The sequence below is a fragment of the Lepidothrix coronata genome, unplaced genomic scaffold, assembly GCF_001604755.1.
Source record: "Lepidothrix coronata isolate B3197 unplaced genomic scaffold, Lepidothrix_coronata-1.0 Scaffold77, whole genome shotgun sequence".
NCBI classification, from domain to species: Eukaryota; Metazoa; Chordata; class Aves; order Passeriformes; family Pipridae; genus Lepidothrix; species Lepidothrix coronata.
Window position 1 is genome coordinate 557,415 of NW_016690257.1, and position 24,662 is coordinate 582,076.

At 40.6% G+C, this 24,662-nt stretch overlaps 1 protein-coding gene across 4 annotated transcripts in view; it reads left to right on the forward strand.

Moving 5' to 3' along the window:
* DYM (dymeclin) overlaps positions 1–24,662 on the forward strand; it is a 215,479-nt gene that overhangs the window by 40,282 nt on the left and 150,535 nt on the right. For all 4 annotated transcript variants that reach the window (XM_017819757.1, XM_017819758.1, XM_017819760.1 and 1 more), the window contains exons 7-8: positions 2,388–2,513; positions 4,740–4,882. In XM_017819757.1, coding sequence (XP_017675246.1) covers positions 2,388–2,513; positions 4,740–4,882 — 269 coding nt within the window. The remainder of the gene's footprint in view (positions 1–2,387; positions 2,514–4,739; positions 4,883–24,662) is intronic.

Consider the following 24,662-nt stretch of genomic DNA (forward strand, 5'->3'; position numbering starts at 1 on the left):
GAGGGGTTACCCCAGATATCAGGACCCTGGTTGTGTTTATGTCAGAGCAGATTTAATTTGAACAGATTCTACAGGTTGAATGGAATTTTTCTGCAGTTAGATGTGCCCTGTCTGGGTTTTGAATGGGGAGAAAATGAGAATAACTCACTAACTCTGACTGCATGAATTCAGCTTTCTGTTTGTATTTTTCTTTCAGAGTTATGTAAGGATATTGAAAGCAGATTTTTCCCCCAAAAAATTTACTTAGTGCATTACAGTAATCTCTTTGCTTATTTTTTTAATGCTGATTCTTATCAAAACAGAAAATAATTTTATAACATTTCCTCAAATTTGCTATTACACTTGTATGGCTTATCAGAAAAATAAAGGAATGAATGACTGAAATGGAGGAAAAGTATGATAAACTCCAAAGTTTGTTTCTTCTCTACAGAGTGTCCCAGGACATATTGTAGTGTGTCATGAAATTACCCATTTCATTCATCAGCTTGGGGTGGGAGACATTGTTCTTGTATTCTCAGCCCTGGTAAATAATGATGAGCTTCTGAATTTTAGGTTTTTTTTTATAGCTAAAAAGTGTTTTTTCCGAGCCATTCTTTTTACTTTAAAAGAAAAACTTTTTTTTTTTTTTTTTTGCTGGTGGCTAAAGCTCTGATAATTTTTTTATGTATATGTATGTCTTCCTTTCTTTGCTTGGGATGAGCATGGGTGGTGGGTTTCACAGCATCCCTGGTTTGGAGAGGGAGCGGGCACCGCTCCCAGCACAGCCTTGCTTCTGGCTGAGATGAATTTGCAGTGGAATCAGATCAGAGTGTAACCTCTGGCCTGATCTAATTATCATCATTTACACTGGCAGACTTCCTCAGGAGTGGGCAAAAAGTCAGGTAACTCACAGAAACAAAATGTAATTAGAATGGACTTCATGATTTTCAAGGAGCATGTTACTCGAGCAATACGTCTCTTCCTGACCCATAATTTGAGATGTTAGGGGTTCAAATACTCAAATCAGGTGAGGGGAAATAAAAACAGTGAGTTTGCATAACCTTCACTTTCAAAAACATTTTTGTATCAAGAGGTGCTGCAGTTCTATGGATAGTGATCCTGGAAATTGTGATTCCAGTTTGCTGTTGACTTTGAGTAAATAACTGCACTCTCTGGCACCCAGAAACTTCTTTTTACACTTCACAGTAATGCATGGTATTTACAGTGCATCTGGCAGCACACTTGAGAATATTAAAATATTTGAATGTGTTAAAAATCAGATTGATTTCTTCTAAATGAAACCCTTTTTGTTCTGATAAGGACCACACCAGTTCCCATCCTGAGACTAATGAAAATCTAGACTTGTCTGCATTTAATTTATTTTGGTTCAGGAGGTTGCACTGTAGTTTTCAAGTCATCATCGTTTGGAAGGGCACTTGGTTTTATGTTTATACCTGTTTTAACTGTTGAGAATAAAATTTTTGGAAGGAGACATTGTAACAAAGAAAAACTTCATCACTGATTAAACACACATGGATGCTGATTTGTTGTTTGGTGCAAGGATGATACTGATTCAAGTCCTAGTTACTTCATTGTGTTTTAAAAGGTTTTTTGCAGCCTGCAGTTTGTTACTGATTGCAGTAGCAAATGCCATTTTCCTCTCCCTTTTAAAAATAAGACCTCTAGCAAAGTCCTTATAGGCAGAGGTGGGAACAGAAAGCACAAGATATCCTAAATAGTGGGTCTGTCATGCATTTTGCTGCACAGCCTTTCCTAATCAACCTTAACTTAATGAGCTTTGCTGAACTGTCTGCTGTCAGTATTTAACCATTACAGCACATTCTTTGGGATTGTGTGTAATATCTTGAGACTTTCTACTTCACTATTACCTCGAAAATATCATTTAAAACTGAACAATGTATGTGATACCCTGAGCTTTTTGTACACTTGAACTAGCATTTGTGTATTATATTCCTTTCATAAGAGTCCACTTTTCCTGGGAGATGGAGCTCTGTTTGGCTAGATGGACATTCCCTGACTTTGCATAATAGTTTTGTGACAATTTTGTTTAACAGGACAAAGGATGCACTCTTGAGAGATATTTATTATTTTTAGGTAGAAACGTACTCTGAAAATTGCGACTCTAGTGTTCTGGGCAATACCTCAGTGTTTTTACATTGTTTTTTCTTTTGGCATATAAAAAAAAATACTTATGTCTGAGAAAAACAACCCTGTTTTGGTATGAAGTTGTTCTGGGTTTCTTGAATTTGTTGTTTACATGTTCCCAATTGACACTCTCTGTGCTACACAGTCTATAACTTCAGGTGAAGCTACCCAGTGTTCTTGGAAGTCAGCTTGTAAACAAACCCAACAGATTAATCTCTGCAAATTTTCCCTTTTTCCCGCAGAGACATTACATACAGTATTTCTTTGGAAGCTGTGACAACTCTCATCGTCTTCCTCTCCTGCCAGTTATTCCACAAAGAGATTCTGCGAGAGAGCATCATCCACAGATACCTGATGCGTGGTCGATGGTATGTCCTGCTCTGGTGTGGTGCCTGATGGCAGAGCAAATGCTTCTGATCACTTGTTTAGGTTGTTTGTACCTGGAAACAAAAGGCAGCAAAAATACGTTTTGATAGAAGACTTGTTCTGCTGAAAAGAAAAGAGAACACGAAAGCAAACACTTGTAAAGGCTGTTGGAGGGTTTCAGGTTTAAATCTCACAGCCCAGACTTCAGTAAAACTATTTTGGAAATAATTTCTGTTTTTGAGGGTAATTTCATTAACTTAAAACAGCATTTCCTTTTCAGGATGGTTCTTTTTTTTGATTCAGCTCTGGGGCTTTCCCTGTAACACTGCAGCCTAGAGAACCCACATACCTCAGAAGTGCTAGAGCCTTCTTGCCATACAAATAAAAAGGAAAGATGCAAATGTGTGCTATGCTGAGCACTTGGCAGGTGGTAAACTCAGTTGTGTGAGTAATACCACTTGTTCTGGCAAGTTGGTGGTTGTGTTTAAATGCTTTGTCACAGTGACTTTTATATGCATTTTAGGCTCCCATTCATCCTCTTTCAACTTTAAGTTCCATGTGGGCAGATTTTTGATGAATGTATTTGTTACCTTGTTTTCTGAAGTTACTACTACACATAAGAGGGAGATACTGCTCTGGGGTGACATGAAAGGAAGGGGGCTCTGCTTGGAGCATGGGACAGACAAACATGAAACATCAGCAGGGTAGAGGCAGAGCCTCAGGATGTGTGGGGTCTGGTGATACTTAAATCTCTGGACTGAAGGAATTGAGGGTTTGGGGGGAAATGGGGAATGTTTGGGAGAAGAGTTAGTGTGTGGTCTGAGAGATCTGGTTTGGGATTAGCAGGTGCCTGGCCCCTGGGAAGAGGGGTGGGAATTCAGTTCCTGGGAGCCCAGAGCAATGTGAAGAGTTGGAAGTGTACTGGTGTGGTGTCCCACCCCTGAGGAGATGGAAGCACCCAGGGTTTGTAGACGCTCATAGGCAAAAGGAACAACAAAAGTCAGAGGGTCTGCAAAAACTCACAAAGCTTAGTCCCTGGTCTCCTGGTGTGAGCACATGGCAGTGGGTTTGGATAAAGGGATGGGGTGAGGGGGAAGAGAGACAGAGAGATGGATCAAAGAGGGGGAGAGAGAAATGAAGGGAGAAAGAGAGTTCACCAGTCCTGGCTCCAGTATCTATTCAGCTGATGGCATGTCCAGGTCCTGGACTTCCTGGTGGCACCTTTTAAGTTTTACCCTCCCATGCAAATTAATTCTCGTGTGCAGTCTGTTCTTCCAGACCTTTCTGGGAGTAGGCTGGAGGCTTTGGGTGGTCTTGATCCCCCGCTACAGTCCGTGCCCATTTCTCAGCCTCAATCCTGCCCCTGTGTCGTGCTGATCTCCAGGAGCCAGGACAGGGACATGTGTGCTGCCCTCCCTCCACAGGGCCCCTTCTGCAGCCACATCCTGGTCTTTCTCATGAGGGTTGTTACCAACAATCCTTGGCTGGGGTTCCTGAAAAGCCTTGGTTGGTTCAACAGCCGGCTATTGGTGTCTGGGACATAGACATTAACCCCTTATCTTCTGGGCTTCTACAGATGTTTAGAGGGTTCATCCTAACACAGCTCTTATCTTTTCACCTCTAAATCACACTATTTATTTGCTTCTGTGGAAATCCTCCTCTGTTAGGAAATATTATAAACTTTTACTTAAACCCAACAAATTTTACGTGCATTTGTCAAATTCACTGATATGAAGTCGGTTGTTTCATTGGTCTTTGCAAATTCATAGAATTGTAGAATCCTTTAGATTGGAGAAGACTGGTCCAAGTTGCACACACAGACAGAAATATTGTGGGCATGGAGAAATGCTGTTGTTACCTGTTCTGCATAACCAAAGCATGGAGTGAAAACTGAACAAATACAATGTTTCTTTCCCTTGCCTAAATATTTTTCTGGTTGTGTTTTGAGGTAAGTGAATACAATGATTCAACAAACTAAAGTGGTATTGAAAAAAGAAAACAAAAGGTGGTTTCCATGACCCTGCTGTGGGAAGGTGCTCCTGCAGAGCCCTGCTGGAGTCTGGGCAGCTTTGCATGGGCAAAACCTTGGTGTTCTTTCCCTTTCCAGTCTGGTCAGCCCCAGGGGGAGAGTTACTGACTGTCTTTAATGCCAAAACTCCAGCCTTTGCACCCTGCCTGGGCTTTGTCAGTTGTGAGTCAACTAAAGCTGTTTTTCCTTCTCTTTCCAGTCTCCCATACACCAGCAGACTTGTGAAAACTTTGCTGTATAATTTCATTAGACAAGAGAGAAGCCCTCCTCCAGGGACCCACGTCTTTCAGCAGCAAACAGATGGAGGAGGATTGCTTTATGGAATTGCATCTGGGGTGGCAAGTGAGTCTGATTTTCTGTAAATTGTGCTTCAGACCATATGAAGTATTGCCTTCTATGTGACCTCTCTTGCAAACACACCTGTAGCCCATTTCTTTTTCAGCAAGTGGTGCCAGTGTAGAAAAGCTGTCCACAGGCCTGCTTGGATCTCAGAATGTGTTAGAATCTGAAGCAATTATACCTGCAGGACAGCAGATGGTGAAAGGATCACTTAGTCCCTGTTTGTTTTTTTTACTGACATATTAGAAAAGCCTCAACCAACAGAGTAGTGCCCTATTTGATAAATCGCATGATTACAATTAATTAAAATGTTGGAAGAAATAGTTCTATGTGCTTGCTTTGTTTTTTATAATTACTCAGTGGATGAGGTGACCTGCTCTGTGGCTCTGCTTGGACTAGGTGGTCTCAAGGGGTCCCTCCAAGAGGGGTTCTGTGATGTAAGGGAGTGACCCAGATAGGAATTTTTGTAACATGTTTTAGTGAATGCCTTTCCCAGTAAGTTGACTAATATTTTTTCCTGATTGGTATGACTACGTTCTGACCTTTCATGTGTGGACTGTTTGCTATAGAGAAGTACTGCCTGAAAAATAGGAAAGACTTGCTGCCATTCTTTGTTCAGAAAAAAGTTTATCGTGTTTGTTATGCTATATACTCTCTTTTGGTTGGTGGTTGCTCTTTTCTCCACACCAGATGTGTTTTACTAGTGTGTGCATTACACATAAAAATTATTCCTGAAGGTTTTTTGTTTCCACCTAGTAAGAATAAAACATAATACAGTGCTAACAGTAAAGGTAGACGTTATTTTCCTTCTCCCCGATAAACTAAATAACGCTTTGCAAGTCAGCTGCTGTTAAAAACGATACTATTTATTTTGCTCTTTTGTGAAATCCATTCACTGGCAGTGTCCCGAGGGAATATTAAAGTTCAGGCCGCAAGTGGTCTGCCAGAAAATACTTCCCAGTCCGTGGCAGTGCACGGGGCTCTCCTCACGGAGGCAGTAAAAGAGCACGTCTGTCACACGCAGCTCCCGGTGCTGCTGGAACACCATCTCCTGCTCTCCAGGGCAGACCCACTGCGTGTTTGGGTTGCCTTTGTAACATAAACGCGACAGAAATTGGTGGCTTGGTTTGCAGTGTGCTTGATCAACGACGAAATTAATTGAGTTGTTCCTTGCAGTGTTTTCATTCCAGAGTTCCGTCAAGTGCATTCTTTTCCTTCATTTCAATTGCAAGAGAAAATGGCACTGAGCTTGTTTTTCTGCAGCAGTTTTCAGTGCCTGGTTTGTAGTTTTGCAGTTCTTGCTCTGTGTTTTGATGCCTGTTACTTACTACCTGATCATGTTGTTATTATTCTGATCTCTTGAGTGTCTTTCTGCCTTAGTGCTGCCGCAGGCGGAACAGCTTCCTTCCCCTCTTCTGGTTACTTGATTGATTTGTAAAGTCCATCCATACTGCCAGACTCCAGCCTCCCTCTGTGACACCTCTGATATCATATCCCCCATAACTTTTTACTTGTTGTATTTCAAGTTTCCATTTCTTAATGCAAACTCTTAAGGTTTCAACCTACGTCTGTTCTTGTCTCTTCCTACACTTCCAGCCCCTTCACTCCTGAACCATTCCCTTAACAACTCCCTCAGCGTACGCCTACACTTGTTTTCTTGCTTCTTTCAGCAGTACCTGAAGTGCCATCTCATCTCCCAGCAAATTAAGTATAGTCATTTAAAGCTTTGAGAGGAGCAGCCTTTTATGAAGAGCTTTCTAATTTCCTGCCTGGGAAAGGGGAAAAAATAAGTACCACATCCTGCTAGAAAATAGAGATTTTTTTTTTTTTCTATATGATTTTTTTTTTTTTAAATATTATTTGCCTGTATATGAAGTTGGACTATAGGTGAAGCTTCAGCACAGTAGAGTTGGTAAAGTAAATGGCATATTTGCCCATCTAATCCCTGAATGATATCAAATCAATCCTCTGGATAATGTAGGATCAGGTACATGGATAGGGTGCAGTACAAATCAGAATAGAGCAAATTCGTAGTCTGCTATGGAACAGAGGCAAGTTTTGAGCAATGAACAGCTGTGGAAAACTTCAGTGTAATTTCTGTATTGTGTTATTTTTGTGTGTTTTGTAGTCTTTACGGAATAAGGATTGAAAGAAGAATGGAAGAATTGAAAATTCACTTTTATGTTGCTCAGTGCTTTTTAAATACCACGTAATGCTTAAAATAAGTTTGCTGAAGTAGCCTAACTGAAATCTACTTAGGATGAAGGGAGCTGGTAGGCTGGTTTTAAAAAACATTTATTTTTCATATGGAAATTTGAGGCCTAAAATAATTATTGTACTTTTACATTGTTTAACTTGATACTGCAGTCATCTGCGTGACCATGTATTAAGTTAAGACTGTTTTGTAGTCGCTTACACAGCAGCAGGAGATCAACAAACTCTTATAAGCACCATATTTTAAATCCACCCCCCTTTTCCTTCCTTGTGATTCAGCAGGAGTGATAATTATACACAATATGAGCAGAAGTTTACCCTTTCCCACAGTTAACCTTCTCCTGCTTCTCATCCTTAGTAGCTTGTTTTTTTTCCTCTCATGAGCCTCCTTCAGTCTGAAACCACACAGCAACATCCTCACACCAGTTACTCCTGGGTTTGGCCACTGACTGCGTCCAGGTTATCTGTGTGCAAGCACCTTTCTCCATCCTGGATATAAAATACCTGGGTTAGAATCGTGTTGCCAATTCCATGACCCTCCAGTGGTTAAATGAGCAGATGTGGGCTTAGAAGGAGGGGGAAAATAATGAATATAATTTTTGTGATTTCTTGGAGGACATTCTTCTATACTGAGTCAGCTTTGTTTTGTCTTTGCAGTCTTTCTCTGGGTGTGAAAATAATTGTAAAGTACTAGATTTGGTACAGTATAGTGAAGGCATAAATGACATCAACATGCATGCTAGTAGAGGTTAGATATTAGAAAGTCATTTATTGGAAACCAGAAATTCACGTTTTGTGGTTCACAACATACATTGAACCAACTTACTGTCGAAAAAAAGTATTTTTGTGGGCTTTAAGTGCCCTCTTCTTTCTTTCTTGAATAATATTAGCATATGCCAGTTCATGATCTGCAGTCAACCAACTTGACTTTTTGTGGACAAGCAAATTTTTTTTAATTAGTCATTTTATTGCTTGCAAAATAAAATCCTTGTTACAGCAAGGAACTGCCAAACAGGTGATGTGCTAAGAGAGGGAAATGTTAATGCTGCCCAAGACTATTGAAAAAGAAGTCAACTTAAATGGTTTCCTTTTAAATAGTTGATCCAGTTTATACTTTGCTATTAAAAATACCCCAAACACTTTAATTCATCTTGCAGGACTAAGGAGTTACTGCAACAGTAATATCTAATTGACCTGGTTTGTGCTGTTTGGGTTTTTATCGATGTAATGGGCACAATGTTGAATCTGTAAGGAACTAAAGAAGAGGCAATAACCAGATTCATCTTCATTAATCACCTAAGTCTTCATCATAACTAACCTGCCCACAAATATACTGTTGTAGCATTAATTGCAGAATTCTGTGTATAGTGATCAATAATGACTTGTTTTCTCATGTCTTTGGTTGAAACCAGACAAACATTCCTGGCCATTAATGGCTTTATATCATGCAAGTATATGCTTTACTCTGCATTATGCTATTCAGCATTAGGCTACGTGAAGGCATCTGACCTGTGTTGTACATTTGTGATTTAAATATACTGTAGCTTATTCCTGTTTTTATTGGTGCTACTTTCTGGTTAATAGGAGCACTTGCAGATTAATCTTTAACTTTACAAGAAAACTATTTATTAATATTTAGTGTTTTATGTTATTTTTTTTCCCTTCAATTTTATGCAGCCTGATTTGTAATATCTAGATGAAAATACATCAAAGTAGAGAGACACAAAAAGCTACCAGCAATGTGTCTGTTATTTCTTGTGATTCCACCAACCTTTTTTTCTGCTAACAGATACTTCGGGCTGGTTGTTTGTACCTTCCAGAGCCTTTTCATGATGTGCCACAGATGGGGTGTATGATCTGCTCCACAGCTACAGCCCTGTCTGTCTCTGGTGCTTAGTCAGTGTTTAATTGTCTGTTCATGCTCACCACAATGGAGACGTGGGTCTGAGCTTTCTGTCCCACTTCTGTCTGTTCGTCTTCGTCCTCGCTCGTTCTCACAGTCTGTAACAGCGTCATCCTCTTGACACCGTACCTGTGATATTTCTGCCTCCCTGGATGGGAGGATTTAGATAGTTTCCAGACCTTTAACCTTTCTCTTAGTTTCTCTGAAGATGTGCCTGACCCAGAACAAAACAAGTGGCGGCAGTTCAAGCACACGTTCTTCGAGGATAAGTGGTTGAGTGTTAATAGTTGTGTAGCTGTGTCAGGGTCAGTCTGAAAAAGCTGCCCCGCAAACTGAGTACCAGAGCAGCTCCATCCTGACCAGAATCTGTGCTTGGGTGCTATGAGCGCCACATCAGCTGGTTTGGAGTTGGGTTGAACTGCTTCCAGAGCAGTGCCTCAGTGTCCCCTTGGAGAGTATTCATGTTTTCATGAGAAAAACTCATCTTCTGCTTTAACCACAGTAGTACAGAAAAACCTTGCCTCTGGTATAAATCCCTCTAGGCCATAGATGTGTTCACCATGAAGCACTTAGATACTTCCTTTGATGTACACTGTGTTGTGTTTTTGGTTTTTTTTTAAAATCTAATGTATCTTTGTGTTTATGAATGATGTGAGGAAATAGAATGGTTATACAGCAACAGCAGTTCAGGTAGCACTTGGCTCCAGCTCCACCAACCTCTTGAGGCTTTTCAACTGCAAAGATCTGAAACCAGAAGAGTTGTAGTATAATTATATAAGAAATAATGATGCTCTGAGGGTTGGAGCCCTCCAGAGCTCTGGAGACAGGCTGGGAGAGCTGGGGGTGTTCACCTGGAGAAGAGAAGGATCCAGGGAGACCTGAGAGCCCCTTCCAGTGCCTAAAGGGGCTCCAGGAGAGCTGGAGAGGGACCTGGGACAAGGGCTGGAGGGACAGGACAAGGGGGAATGGCTTCCCACTGCCAGAGGGCAGGGTTAGATGTGATGTTGGGCAGGAATTGGTGTCTGTGAGGGTGACGAGGCCCTGGCCCAGGTTTCCCAGAGAAGCTGTGTCTGCCCTTGAATCCCTGGAAGTGTTGGATGTGGCTTGGAGTAACCTGGGATAGTGGAAGGTGTCCCTGCCCATGGCAGAGGGTGGAACTAGATGAGCTTTAAAGTCCCTTCCAACCCAAACCATTCTGGGATTACATAAAATGGTTGATCAGTGTTGTAAGCTCCACCAGCATGTTTTTGATAGTAAACAACCATTAATTAGAACCAGCTGAACAGGTAGCAGAGACTTTTTCCTCTGTGAACTCTGCTCTTTTCATAGGCATTGGTGGCAGTGATAACAAAGCATTCTTTCCCAGAAGAGCAATTTATACTGTGTGTTCCTGGGCTTGATAGATCATAGAAGTCTTCCATTGCCTCCAGTGAACTTGTAAGTACCTGAATGGAAGGGTCAGAGGATGCACCAGGCTCTGCTCTGGGATGCTCAGCAATGGCACAAGAGGAACGGGCAGGAACTGATGCCCAGGAAGTTCCACCTGAACATGAGGAAGAACTGCTTTGCTGTACAGTGACCAAGCACTGAACAGGTTGCCCAAAGAGGATGTGGAGTCTCCCTCAGTGGGGATATTCCAGAACCTTCTGAGCACAATCCTGTGCCACGTGCTCTGGGGTGGCCCTGCTCAAGCAGTGAGATGGGACCAGGTGACCCACTGTGGTCCCTTCCAACCTGAACCACTCTGGGATTCTGTGAATCCGTAGGGTTTTTTTTTTCCTTTGGAGAGGCTGATGCTGCTGGGGACCCTTGGCTGCCACCACTCCACCCTTATGACAGTGTCTGAATATTTCATACTAAACATTCTCAAGTCTTATGTGTTTTTAAAGTCAGTAAAGCCTCTTTTCTGTGTTGTCTACCCCACACTGTCCAGGCTTGTGGAGTGTTGGGAGCTCTGCTTTTGCTGTATGTATCCTGTCAGCTGCCTGGAGTAGGGACCATCAGTACACAGCACAGTGAGGCTGTGGTTCATGACTAGAGCTTCTGATTTCTGTGGTCATACAAATCCTAATTGTAACCATATGCTCCAGCTTGTTTACTGGGAGTGCTGCAGCAAGTTTCACGAGGTGTGTTGGTGATTTATGTCCCTGACATTTATCCTGATATTCCAAAACCTGAGCGACTTCAAATAACCCATTATAAAAGAAAAAAAAAGAAAGCCTATTGGCTCAAAGATGATTTTTCTTTAATTCTTCAGGGGAAATTGCTTGTTAAAGGAAACTTAGAAGCAAGCCGATGTATTAAATAAAATTTTAAAACTTGGTGTCTTGCAATGACTAGGGCTAGAGTTTTTGGTGGCCATCCTTCTGAATGGCACATACAGAGTATGTAGGGTTAATACAGGAGTCAAAGGATGGGTTTTTTTTTCAGTAATATGGGATATTAAAGTAACACTTATGAGTTACAACTCCATAAGGGATTTATTCTTCGTAATTTTAAAAGTATCTGCAGTGAGCTGCTCAGGCTGGGGTGTTCTGCTACACGTTTTCTCATGAAAATGGTTCAGTAGTTCAGGAAAAAGGATGATCTGTCAGGTTCCAGATGCACTGATGCCACATTATGAATAGTTTACACTTGATGTCTGGTTACTGGCAGGTCCCCTGGATGGCTTGGAAAGTGAAGGGACAGGAAAAACTGAGCTGCATTTCAGGCCGTGGTGAGGAACACTGATAAAGCACAACAAATTCTATTCTTTCTGTTCTTTGTTACAATGTGTTTTTGAGGTTTGCTAATGGGTTAAATCCATCCAAAGCTGCATTTGTTAATAAATTACATGTTATTAAATTACACGTTAACTGTTTTCCCTTCACTGTCCTGCCAGATGTCTGTGCCATCTTTTGGGGTGGGAGTGTTCAGACATCAGATCATTCAGATTAACCATCGCCCATGTTCAGCAGGGCAGGGGAGCTGCTTTTCCTGGTGTGTGAGACACCTTTTAATAGTTAAATTTTGTGGTTTTGTTTATTAGTTGTTGTGTGTAAAGGCTAAAGAAATGAAAAGGCAATGCTGTGCACTGCCTGTCTGGAAATATTGATTAGCTATCTGCATTTTCTAGGTGTTTTGTTTTGTTTCCTCCAGTAGGCTGCTGGAGTACCAGTTCTGTGAAGGCGGCCAATTATTTTGCATATTTTCTTTATGATTTTATTTTTACTGTTTATATATTATAGGTGAAAGGGGGGTAGATCAAAATGTTTCTGTGTGCTTTCTGTTCCCTGTTCTCTTTTACCTTTAGCTTCCTGCTCCTTCCCCAAAAATAAATAATGATAGATTTTTTTTTTTTTAGTGCATCTGCAAGGAAAATCTGTATTTTTACCCATTCCTCAATTAACTCCTGAAGTCTGGTAGATTTTTTGACACGTTCAAAGTGAAAGAGAAGTTTATTCGTATGATATCTATTATGTTGGGCATAGAAAGGACTACTGATGGGAGCAGCACCTTTCAGTCGTGGAAGTTTTGTGTCATGATCAAATTAGGTCAAGTTCTGAAACAGTTTTATTCTCCTTTCAATGATTTTATCAGGGAGGAAGAGTAATTACTTCAAAGCTTCGAATAAATTGAAGCAGCCTTTGAAAATGCAAAACTGAAGAGTACCTTTCCACAGTTAGGGATGCACTCAGTTGTGGTTGGGAGAGGGAGGCGACATCTACCACTTCAGTGGACAAGAGGAGCATGTTAATTGCAGTAAATCCTTAAATCCTTAAACTGACGCATGAGAACTTCCCAAATATACTTGTTGCAGCTACAGCAGAGCTTACGGTTTTCCAATTATCAGTAGATATTTTAATTTGCGTAACAGCTCAGATCTAGCGTGCAAATCTAGCCTTGTTCTGTGATGTCAGTTTACTCAACTGCAATGCTTAGATATAAAGAATAGTTTGTATAAGGAGCTTGCAGATGAACTCTTATTTAACACTGTACTTGTGAGACAAGAACTCTCCTTGCAGGGAATGGTACCTGTCTTGCCAATGTGAAGTACCCGTCCAGAAGTTGGTGGATAATTAACCACCTTGATAACCAAGTCATTAACACGAGTAGAAAGATGTATAACTGGCTGTTTAATGTACATGGTACAAAGGAATGCTGTGCTTTTAGGAGATGATGGCTGTGGTAGGTTTTTGCTGTGTCTCTAAGGGATATGAAGGAAAACATAAATGTGTTACGAAAGCAAAACTTCCACTGGCACCAAAACTCAGAATCAGAGGAACACTTGAATCTGATTAATCTGTAATGAAAATATTTGAATGCATTAGGATGTTTGCAGTTCTAAATCGTGGTCTTGCAGATTTGTACAGAAACTTTCGTCCTTGACCCGTATCACAGAACTAGAGTTTTTATTTTCCTATGCAGCATTGTTTTTAATTCAGTTGTGTGCATTTTTCTAATTGTGGTTGGAATGCAAGGAGTGTGTTGAATTTGCAGAGTGAGAGACAAAAATATTTTGGAGGATAAGAGAAGCCCCATGATCCCTGGAAGTGTTCAAGGCCAGGTTGGATGGGGCATGGAGCAACCTGGTGTAGTGGAAAGTGTCCCTGACCATGGCAGGATGCTGGAATGAGATGGGCTAAAAGATCCCTTCCAATCCAAACCATTCTGTGATAAGGGGACATACCACAAAAGTCTTGGTTATAATTAATTTTGTAATTTTGAGGCACTGCAACCTTGATGGAGCCACACTCTTATCTGTTTGTGGCTCTGAGCATGTTTTCTCTTGAGCCTTGTTGGGAATGTGCTTACGAGCACATATTTACAGTATTGCCTGTATGGACTGAAGTCCTGATTTTGAGGACTGATTTCAGAAATAATTTAATTTCAAGAGCTGTAGTTTCTAATGGACAATTTTTGTTCAAGAGGGGAAAATGTTCCTCTGCGTTTAAGCCTAAAAAATTTGGAAGTCTCTCCATCTTTCTTTTATTTCTGTGGATTATAGTTGTACTTCCTTGTTTTTGTAGACCCACGGAGGAGCTAAGCTCTGCACAGAATGATCTAAGATTTAATGAGGCCTTTGACTAAAATCTTTGTCTTAAACCAACAAAGACAAACCCTTAATGCGATTATACCATCGTTATTTTTCACCTAACGTTCTAGAAGAGCCAGTGGTAATTAAATGTGTTCTGCCAATTTGTAGTTTCCAACACAAGTATGAGATTTTTACATAACCTGATAAATGGCTATTTTTCCTTTTGATTAAGCCATCAAAAACTTTTTCCGTCTTTCTGCGAAAGACTTCCCAGCCAAAGCAGAGCAAAGCCAAGCAGATCATGTGCTTAGCAGTGTATTAGTAGAAACTATTTTCACAGTTACAGATTTAACTTGTCCTGAAGCCAGTCACTATTGTTGAGTAATTTGGAACTTTTGTGATTGAGGTTTAAGTTATCAGTATGTGGTAGTTGTGGCATCGAGCACGAACATTCATTTTTGTGACACTTGGGTTTGTTTGTCAATTTTTCTCTTTCAAGAGAGTGGCATTTTCCAGAGTGAGTCACTTTGGGGAAAGAAAAATACTATTAACAGGAAAAGAATGTGACACCTAGGAATAGACATCCTAGTTGAAAAGAATGGATTTCCATTATTGAAAAATAAATTTCTGCATTACATGGAAATTCAATTACTATCCTTAGAGGAAAGTGTGAATTTTTGCTCGCTTCTCAGTAATTTGATTTTTACTCGTATTTTGAATGTACACCAAGCCCCAAGCTGCTGCCAAGCCCTGTCACTTGGTGTCTGGTTGATGGTGACTGTCACAGGTGAGGGGACATGTCTCAGACTGAAGTGAGGTGCTACTTTGTGCATGCTCAGCTGCTGACTCAGGGACAGGGGCTGCAGCAAGTGGGGAGAAATGGCATTTTGCTGGATTCTGCTGTGCTAAGGATGCTCTGCTGATGACTGTAATATGGTGCCATTCCTGAAGGTGCCCACAAGAGATGGTCTCTGAGTCTCACAAGAGTAGCTGTAAAGTTGTTGTAGTGGTGTTATAGCGATGATGAGGGTTTTTTATAATTTTGCATTATACCAGTTAGTGCGGTTGGAATAACACAAGGATGTGTATGCAGTGTGGCACCCTCCACGTGCTACCCAAACCATCCAAGGATTTAACCTTAAGAGAGAGCTTAAAGACTTGGAATTAGGCACCCACAGGAAGCTTTCTCTAACCATTTTACTGGGAACAGCAATGGGATCCTAGACCACAAATTCTGTTACTAGCACCATACCTGGGATACAGCTTTATTCATTTAATCTTTTGTCAACAAATATTTCAGTTTAATAAAACAAAGCATTGCAAACTTGAGAGCTGAATCTCTTTTGGCACATAAAGTAAGGGGAAGGACTAGAGAGATGACAGGACTGGAGAGGGAAAGGCACAGAAGGAAATCCCTTATTGCATGAGTTTCCCATATTGTCTTCTGCTCTTGTCAAACAGAAAGAATGGGGATGTCATGGAGCTGGGAAGGCAGAGTAGATGTAGGGAGGAGGATGATATCTCTAACCCAGGTATGATTTGGCTGCCTGACATGAAGACTCCTGCCTAATTTACAGCTGTGGATGTAAACCCATTCCTGATGTGAGTGTATATCCAGAAGGTAATGGTAAAAAAACTTCCTTCGTTGGAGTATCACTAGGGCCTTGCTCATGCCAGAGGGGAGAGCATGTTGGTCTGAGAGGCTCCTGCACATTATTTTTATTTAGCATGTTAAGCAAATGCTTTCATGTTTGGCCTTTCCAGATTGGTCTCTAGACAGTATTTCTTCCCTTGTGCCAAGCATCGCCCTCTTTCCCACTCCTTTTGGAGCATTTTGTGAGGTTTGAATTAGATTGTTATTGCTGGAAATACTGCAGTTCAATGGACAAATTTTTCTTGGCCAAGATCCAAACCTTGTCTTCTTTTTGTGGATATTAATAATGACAGAGTTGAGACCTTGTCACTCTTCTGCTGAATTGGGTAGGTAATAAATTTAAAAATAAGTTTCATAAGAGAATTGTGGTCAGGAACAGGACAAGGTTTGGACAAGGTTTTCTGTCTAAATGAAAAATTTTAGAATGAGTCTAACTCTGGAATAATTCCTTATTTGTTAAAAGCCTGAATTTCTTAGCATTCCTGTTAAAATTTTGGATTTTTGCTCAGCATTATGAGATACTATAGCTGATAAATACACAGACCTGTAGTTTTAGTCTGAACTGAGAATTTTTACTTTCCTTTTGGTCTTAGTTCACACAAACCCCTCACACTGAGTTGATTTTATTCTGCAGTTAACATCCACAGCCAGTGTAAGTCCATTTATTTCTGCCATGCACATACATGGGTTCTGTTTTAAATAGCTGTTACAGGACTTTGGGTTTTAATAGGCATCTGGGGCAATGTGCAAGTCTTCAGGGTGCTGGAAGGTGAAAGACTTTATCAGTAGACTTTCTCAGATTGGCTTCAGCTGGCATTTTCTAATCAGGCTTCAATCAGGTATTTCAGGTTGGCTTCCTGGACTTACTTTGCACTTCAAATCCTGAGGAGGGTACACCTAAAACATGCAGAATTCATCAGTAACCCCATTCCTAGAACACACAGTGGTTACAATGGGATGCACAGGGCTGTTCTACATCAGACCCAGTGTCTTTCCACCCTGAGACTGTAATCACTGTCCTGTGTCACTTCTGTCCATCACAGGCAGAGTCTGCACAGGTGAGATGTCCTGGTGGATGCTCACAGCTGGTGTTGTGGCTGAAGGGTTTTAGGAAGGGCACAGCAGCCATGCCTTGCACAGGAGTTTGCTTTTCATTTTCTTTAGTATTTTGTGGTTTTGGTTTTTTCCCCTACTTTCTCTTCTTTTAGAGAATTAAGGAGTAGGAAACTTCAGTCTTGCATTTCCTGGGGGACTGTCAGCACCCTCACCTGCTCCATCTGAAGTAACCAACTTTACTTTGCTCTGCCACTCAGAGTGTGTTGTCAGTGTGTAAGCACTGGTTTTACATTAGAGAAATTTAACCTTTAGAAACCCTGGAAGTGTCCAAGGCTGTGTTGAACGGCGCTTGGAGCAACCTGGTCCAGTGGAAGGGTCCCTGCCCATGGCAAGGGGTGGGATGAGGCAGTCTTTAAGGTCCCTTCCAGCCCAAACCACTCTGGGATTCTTTCTGTATCTGCATACTGTAAAATATGTTATCTCTAAGTTTCCTCAATGATCCAGTTGTTTAGTCTCGAGAAAACAAATGAATAGCAACAAATTTATGGTTGGACTTGATGATCTTGGAGGTCTTTCCAACCATAACAATTCTGTTGTTCTATGAAATCTGAAGTAGTTTTTTGGAATTAAAAAAAACTACCCAATCAAGCAGAATCTTTAACGGAATAATGGTGAGCCTGGGACTACGCCTCCCTTTCTTGAATAGGTAGGGGATTTCATTGCTACCAATGACCTTACTTGTGGTTCTCCATGGATTTTATGTTGCCAAACATTTGGTAGAGTGAATCAGATGACTGTAATGAGAAAGCTTTTGGGATGACTTTTATTCAGCCTCTTCAAATTGTCTTGCCTCTGACCAAGAGGGTAGAGGAGGCAAAATGTTCTTCCATTGGCATTTTCAGAAGCAGTGTTGGTCTTCCAAGGTCTCTCTCAAACAGGACCTGGAGCATCTTCTCCCAAAATTAAATCTAAGATTTGCACATAGCAACGTCTAGTGGCAGGTCTGCTGTTTCAGCTAATCTCAGGAGTAGTTTAGTGATCATTGAGTGGAGTTTGTCAGCATGCTTAAACATAGTACCACTTTATTAGGGATAAATCTTTACTGGTTTCAGGCTTCTTTGTACTTCGTGAGTTCCTCTCCTGTTGTTCAGTTTGGGGATTTTGTGTGCTGTCTTTAAAATCTTAAATTAGGGATTTACTGCACAACATCATCCTTGAGGTGGTATTTGTTGTTTCTAGGTCCAAGCAGCCCAGGAGATGGACAGAAGCTATAGAGCCTCTGATTTTTGTCACAGTTGTTCTTGGACAGGAATCACATGTAATCTAGGTTAGAGAACTGCTTGTTATGTAAAGGCTTTATGCAATTGGAAGTGCAGCATTTTACATTTTTGCAATTAAGAAGGTTGTCCTGAAATAGTCTTAGCCTACATGGAAAATGTGCTCATTAGCCACGTTCCTATTCTTGCCCAATGTTCTGTTTAATTTTTCTGTAACCTTTTAACTTGCTGTGGCTGCTGTCACTGCATTTTTTTGTTATAATTACTGTATTGATTCAAATTGCTTATTAATGAAGATTTATGTAAATTTTTCCCTTTCTGAGATATATTTACTTTCCCTATCCCAATTTCTAAAACACTCTGAAGCTTTGCAGAAGTTGTACTGTTTCCCAAGCAAACAATTTTGAACTGCTGTAGCAGTCACAAAACAAAGTCCTGGTGACAGCACTTGGTGCAGCCGAGTGATTTAATTGCAGCATTAAAATGAACAAATGCAGAGAAAACTATTGTGTGGCTGGTCTGGGTGTGTTTGCCATTTGTGCTGGTGCTGCTTTATGAGTAGAAAATGCGTTATGTTTAATATGGGCTCTCCTGGGGCTGTGGAAGTTTACGAAACCAGTGCATCGAGTGATATGAAGAAAACAAGCAGTAGACTGTTAGTCTTGTCTCTTCCTCCACGGTTTTCCTGTTCCCTTGGTGCACTCTGTCGACTTGTAAAAGCCTTTCAGAACTGAAGGCAAACTTAATTTGAACAGTATAGAGAGAATAAAATGTAGTATTTTCTAGAGTACTCAACTAAAGTGTTTTAAACATAATCCTATGTAGCTTGTCTAGTCAGGTTAATGATTTGTCACATAATGTGTGGCTACTTGTGGAATTTTTGCCCTTGCTAAATAGAAAATGTTTGTCTTTGCCATTTGGCTTCCTAGTATTTTCACTGGAAGAAGAAAAAATAACCTTGTGAGCTTTTGCAGTTTGTGTATTGGAAAATAATGTGTTCTCAATCACTCTTACAGTGTTTCTCTTCCTGTCTTTTTAATAGCATCTTTTTTTCCCCTCTGTGTTTTGCACTCTCTCCCCACCACAGACACCACCAGTCTGCTCAAACTCATGGCATGCTCAGATATTTGGAGTCATTTTTTAAGTCATTTCAGCATCTCATTGGTATGTCAAGAACTGGCATATTTGCAAATTGCAGAAGTCAATTTGTAAAGCATATAAACTGTGTAAAAGTTTGCTTCGGCACATATTTAGAGCTCCCCAGTTAATTAATTTTAAATTAAATTTTCACTGTGGTTTGGCACATACTTGAAACAAGCACAATGCAACTCCTAAAGATGGAAAATAAATACTAAATAATTACTGCACCTTACGTACAAATAAATCCCTTTTGTTGTATAGAACTGCCTCTTTCCCTGTCCCTGTATCCTCCTTAGGAGGCAAGCTTTGAAAAGGAGTAATGACTGTATAAATTAAAATGTATAGTTCTGTCTGGTTAGTGTGGGTGTTGTGCTAGACAGCATTCCTTATGGAGTGTGGTGTCCGTTATGGGATCGTCATTGTATGCTTTCCCAAGCGTAGGAAGGGATTTTATAATCTGCTGGAATGCCAGATGCTTTTAACTAGAATTAAAAGTGGTCCATGATCCATAAATTATAATCATGTGTGGGTGTGGGTGTCTTATCATTAAACTCTTATGTCTGCATGAGAGGTGTGGGAGGAAATAAAAGCTTGGGATGTAATAGTGGATTATGTTGTACATTTTGTTTTTCCAATTTGTTCTGAATGTATTTTGGAGTCCTTTAGTTCACGCCTTCCTCAAACAAATTAATGCTGTGTTCGCTTAAAAGTATATTAATTAAGCAGCATCTTCTTTTGTTTTGTGGTTGGTTTTTTTTTTCTTTTGGGCTTGTTTCAAATAGTGATTAATAACTAGCTAACAAGGTCCATGGCCTCTGCTTGAGTTTGTAAGGCATGTTTGCGCAAATTCATACTGATTTTAGGTATTTGAGTTAGAACTGAAGCTTTTACTGCTGTAACTGCATTGGGACATTCCTTATTGTGGAGGCAGGTGTTTCTATAACTGCTGATGCTTTTTTTAATTACTTAAACCCAAGGAAGAGGAGCTTGGCGTAGCTGTAATTGTGTCTGCAGTGAGGATTCCTACGTGTGAAATTAATGTAAACAGTGAAAAGTAAAGGCATGCATCACTTCAGGGACGCAGCTGAAGCTCTGATGTGGGGTATTGAGTCTTGTGAGACAATCTGAAAATGCTGCGTTTCTTAAAAAATCCAGAATTCCCTCTAAATCTTCTGCTGACCCTTTATTTGAAGGCTGGTACTCCAAAGGCAGCCAGCCTCCCCTTGAGCCTGTGATCTCCCACCCTTAAAGGTAAGGGTGCACCCAGGGCTCGTGGATGCTTGTGATCAAAAGGAATGACAAAAGTCAGAGGGTCCACAAAAGTTTATGGGGTTTTATTAGTAAATTACACACTTGGCCTGGAAATCAGTGTGTTAGTCCCTGACCTACTATATGAGCACACAGCAGTGGGGTTTGATGAGAGGGGTAGGGTGAAAGGGAAGAGAAAAAGAGAGAGAGATTAAAGAGAGGGAGAAAGAAAGGAAGAAAGAGGGATCACCAGTCCTGTTTCCAGTGTCGATCCAGCGTAGTTAATTAGCCAGAACCTGACCTTCTCGAGGTGCTCCCTTAACACCTCCATGGCTTCTTGGCTTCTCTGAAGACCTGTCTACTTCAGATTCTTCAAAAAGGCTTTTACTGTTGATTTTCGTACCTTTAGCAAGCTGTTCCCAGGTTATTTTTGGCTTGACTCAATCTGGTTTAGCACTGAACTTGCCAAAGCTTATGTACCTTTTTCTTTCCTGATTTGGAAAAGACTTAATCTTTTTAAATTTAATAGTCTCCTTTCTCTGCAGTTGTGTCATGGTTTTTTTTTTTGTTCTGTTTGGGGTCTCTAATACCTGATCCACATCCTCTCTGAGCCCTCATGTGGTGACTTTAAGTTGTTTTATTGCCATCCAGCAATTCATAAACTGAGCCTGTTTTCTTACCTGTTTCTTAATCTTTCTGAACGTTTTGTAGTTAATGGACTTCAGTTACGAATTATGGACGTACCTGTGTGGGAGACTAGTGGGAGTTTTGGTTTTTAGGAAAAAAAATCAGATCATGGGATCCTGGAATGGTTTGGGCTGGAAGGGACCTTAAGGATCATCCAGTTCCACAGCCCTGCCATGGGCAGGGACACCTTCCACCAGACCAGGTTGCTCCAAGCCCCGTCCAACCTGGCCTTGAACACTCCTAGGAATGGGGCAGCCACATCATGTCCTTGAGCAAAGATTTTTTTCCTTATCTGCAAAAGAAGGAAAAGTAGATATGTGGGAGGTTTCAGCAGAATTTACTCTCAGCTGGAAGGAAAATCTGGATCAAATTAATTCCACCAAGAATGGGAGATGTTTTTAGGCACCACAGCAGTTGGCAGTTGTTTGGTACTCACTAGTTCTGCGTGTGGATGTGTGTGTTTATTATATAAAACCTGCATAATATAAATAAAATATAGTGACTATACAGAAAATATATAAACATAAATACATTTAATAATATAAATATATATGACCAAGTATACGATATCTATATATTTAGTATGTATATACAAAAATATACTATTCAATTATTGAAATACATAGAAATATAAAAATAAAACATGCATAAATTGTATATAGGAATGAGTTGTTACATAAATATAGAATAGATTATATGAATATAACATATATTTAGCAGTCATGCTGTTTGCATGTGACAGTGTGTAAGATTCCCACTTAAGCAATTTCAGGTGGTTTTGTAAGATGTATATCAGCACATAAATATAACATATGTAAATATAACATATGTAAATATATTAAATATATATATGAAACGTAGATAATACAGAATATGAAAATAGTGACAGGAAAAAATTTTTGGCTTGCATAATTTCAAGTTTGCCTTCAGATTTATCCATCTAACTCACTGCTGGCTTCTGAGTCGAGCCTCTGTATGTTATATTATGGAATTAATTCTCTCAGCAGTTGTCATTGTCAGGGGGTCTGTCAAGATCTGTCTTTCTATCTATCCGAATAACTGTATCTGTGTAATAAGATCTATTCTATATAATTAGATAGTTGTATGGGTATATATATGTATGTGTGCATGTATATGCACATTGTGTGTATAATCTATTGCAGTGTACATATAATCTGCTCTGACTCTCTTCGGTGGCTCAGAGATCTTTAGAAGATTGGGGCATTAGCTCTGGAACAGCTCACATTCAGACCAAGAGAACCAGGGGTTAAATGCCCATTTTAAGTATAAAATTCTCATTTTTACAGATAGGGGAAATAGAGGAAATAACATCCTTGAAGCTTGGCTAAAATTATGTAATCATTTGACATTGCAGATAGGAATAAAATTCCAGCGTCCTGATCTTTATCCTCGTGTTTTAACTGCTGGGCCTCGCTTCAAGGTTAATGAAACATGCTGTTTGGTTGTGATAACGTGTGCAGGAGTCCTTCTTACCAAACAATGTCAGGTGATTTTGCAAGGTGTATATACAGCATGTAGGTGTTTCTCATTGTCTGTTCTTGTACAGACAATTGTAATGGTTTTGAGAAGGGCCTGGTCACGAGGCCCTGCTGTCACTTCCTACCAGACGGGTTGGCAGCATTTGTGACTTTGCACAAAGTTATCTGATAATGGCTGTGAGAATGTGGGGTGAGTTCCATCCTGAGAAGAGAAGTGTCCGAGGAGACCTGAGAGCCCCTTCCAGAGCCTAAAGGGACACCAGAAGAGCTGGAAAGCGACTTTGGACAAGGCATGGAGGGACAGGACACAGGGAATGGCTTCCCACTGCCAGAGGGCAGGGTTAGATGGGATATTGGGAAGGAATTCCTGGCTGGGAGGGTGGTGAGGCCCTGGCACAGGTTGCCCAGAGAAGCTGTGGCTGCCCCTGGATCTCTGGAAGTGTCCAAGGCCAGGTTGGATGGGGCTTGGAGCAACCTGGGCTAGTGGAAGGTGTCCCTGCCCATGGCAAGGAATGGAACCAGATGAGCTTTAAGATTCCTTCCCACCCAAACCATTCTGCAATTCTATGAACATTTGGGATAGCAAAACTGTTACAATATTCAAATATAACAATATTCAAATTATCTACTCAAAACCTAAAAAGTCTAAAAAGGTGACTCTACACAAGGGGCAGCTGCTGATGCTAAAGGCCTACAAAGTTTGAACACAACAGAGGGCTTGCCTGGGGTACCTTGGGATGGCCAAGTGGCTTCAATAGGAGTGAGATCTGCGTGGAAATCTGGAAGCACTGATATCATGTGTCGCCCTCAAGGGCAGTCATCTTCCCAGACTGGCTTTTTGACTTCCAGATTGATCTCATGCACAGTGAGAATTGTGTCAAATGTTATGTTAAAAAGTTACACGAGCTTCTCCTTCTCAGGCCTGGGCATAGCCCTGTTGTGAGTGATGGCAGAGAGACAGTCATGGGTTGTCCACAGTATTCCCTAACTGTGCCCCCCAGAGATCATACTCTTTCCCTTTCATGGCTTGGCATTATTGCAAAATCCTTAGGAACAGGAAAAGCCCAGAGGAATCCCTCGCCCTGTGCTAAAAATTTTGGGTACTGAAGATAAAACATTTTGGAACTGAACATGCATGCTAGAGACAAAATAAATTGCCTCTAAATATAATTTTTCATATAAATGCAAATCTTTATGTAATTCATTCCATAAATTGGTGAATCAGTTTTTGGAACCAAAACTTTCTCAATACGTTATATGTAATTTTAGTCTTTAATAGTAAAGTTGGGGAGTGTTAGCACATGTTTCTATATAATTTCAATGTTAACTATCAATTTTTGCTGGGAAAAAAATATAGAGGCAGAGTCAGTAATACTTAGTCAGCCTTTTTGTCCCCCCATAGTGTTGTGTTTTTGTAGTCAGCAAATTTGATACACCAAAACCCTTCCCAACACGATTCCCTCCACGCTGGCCATCTACCCAAAAGACACTGGAATTTAATTGGTATTAGATCCATAGGAAGACTTCAAACAGGATCTCGTGTGCTGCAGCTCTGTTTTGTTGGTCTGGATCCAGCCGTGGTGTCTGGTGACAGAAATGTGTTCCTGTCTGATGCCTCTGGAGTTGATGTCAGTTCAGAGAGCGGAGCCAAAGGGCAGGTGCTGACATAAAACAGCTCATCAACCTTGGCAGTAACTCATGTCCTGCCCTTAGTGGTGAGCAGGGACGCAGGGTTCTTTCAGCTGAGGAGGCATTTTCTGCTAGTCAAGATAATGAAAAATGTTGCCTGTGGCACGCTTGTTCTGAGGATAGGACTTCATTCTTCAGCACTGCCGTTTTCCTCAGCGCTTCATCATTAAAACTGCCATTTTAATAATGTGCATATGGCTGGAGCTGGTATTGATGCCTCAAGATAAGCTTATATAGCACTTTCTGTAGTGAAATCCAATGTTCAATGGCTCATAATTTTTTTTCCCCCAAACTTCAGTTGTTTGTGATGAAACTTTTCATGCTGAGCGTCTTCCTTAGGCTTTTTTTTTTTAAGTTTTTTTTTTTTTTTTTTTTTTTTTGGCACTGCTTTAATTGAAA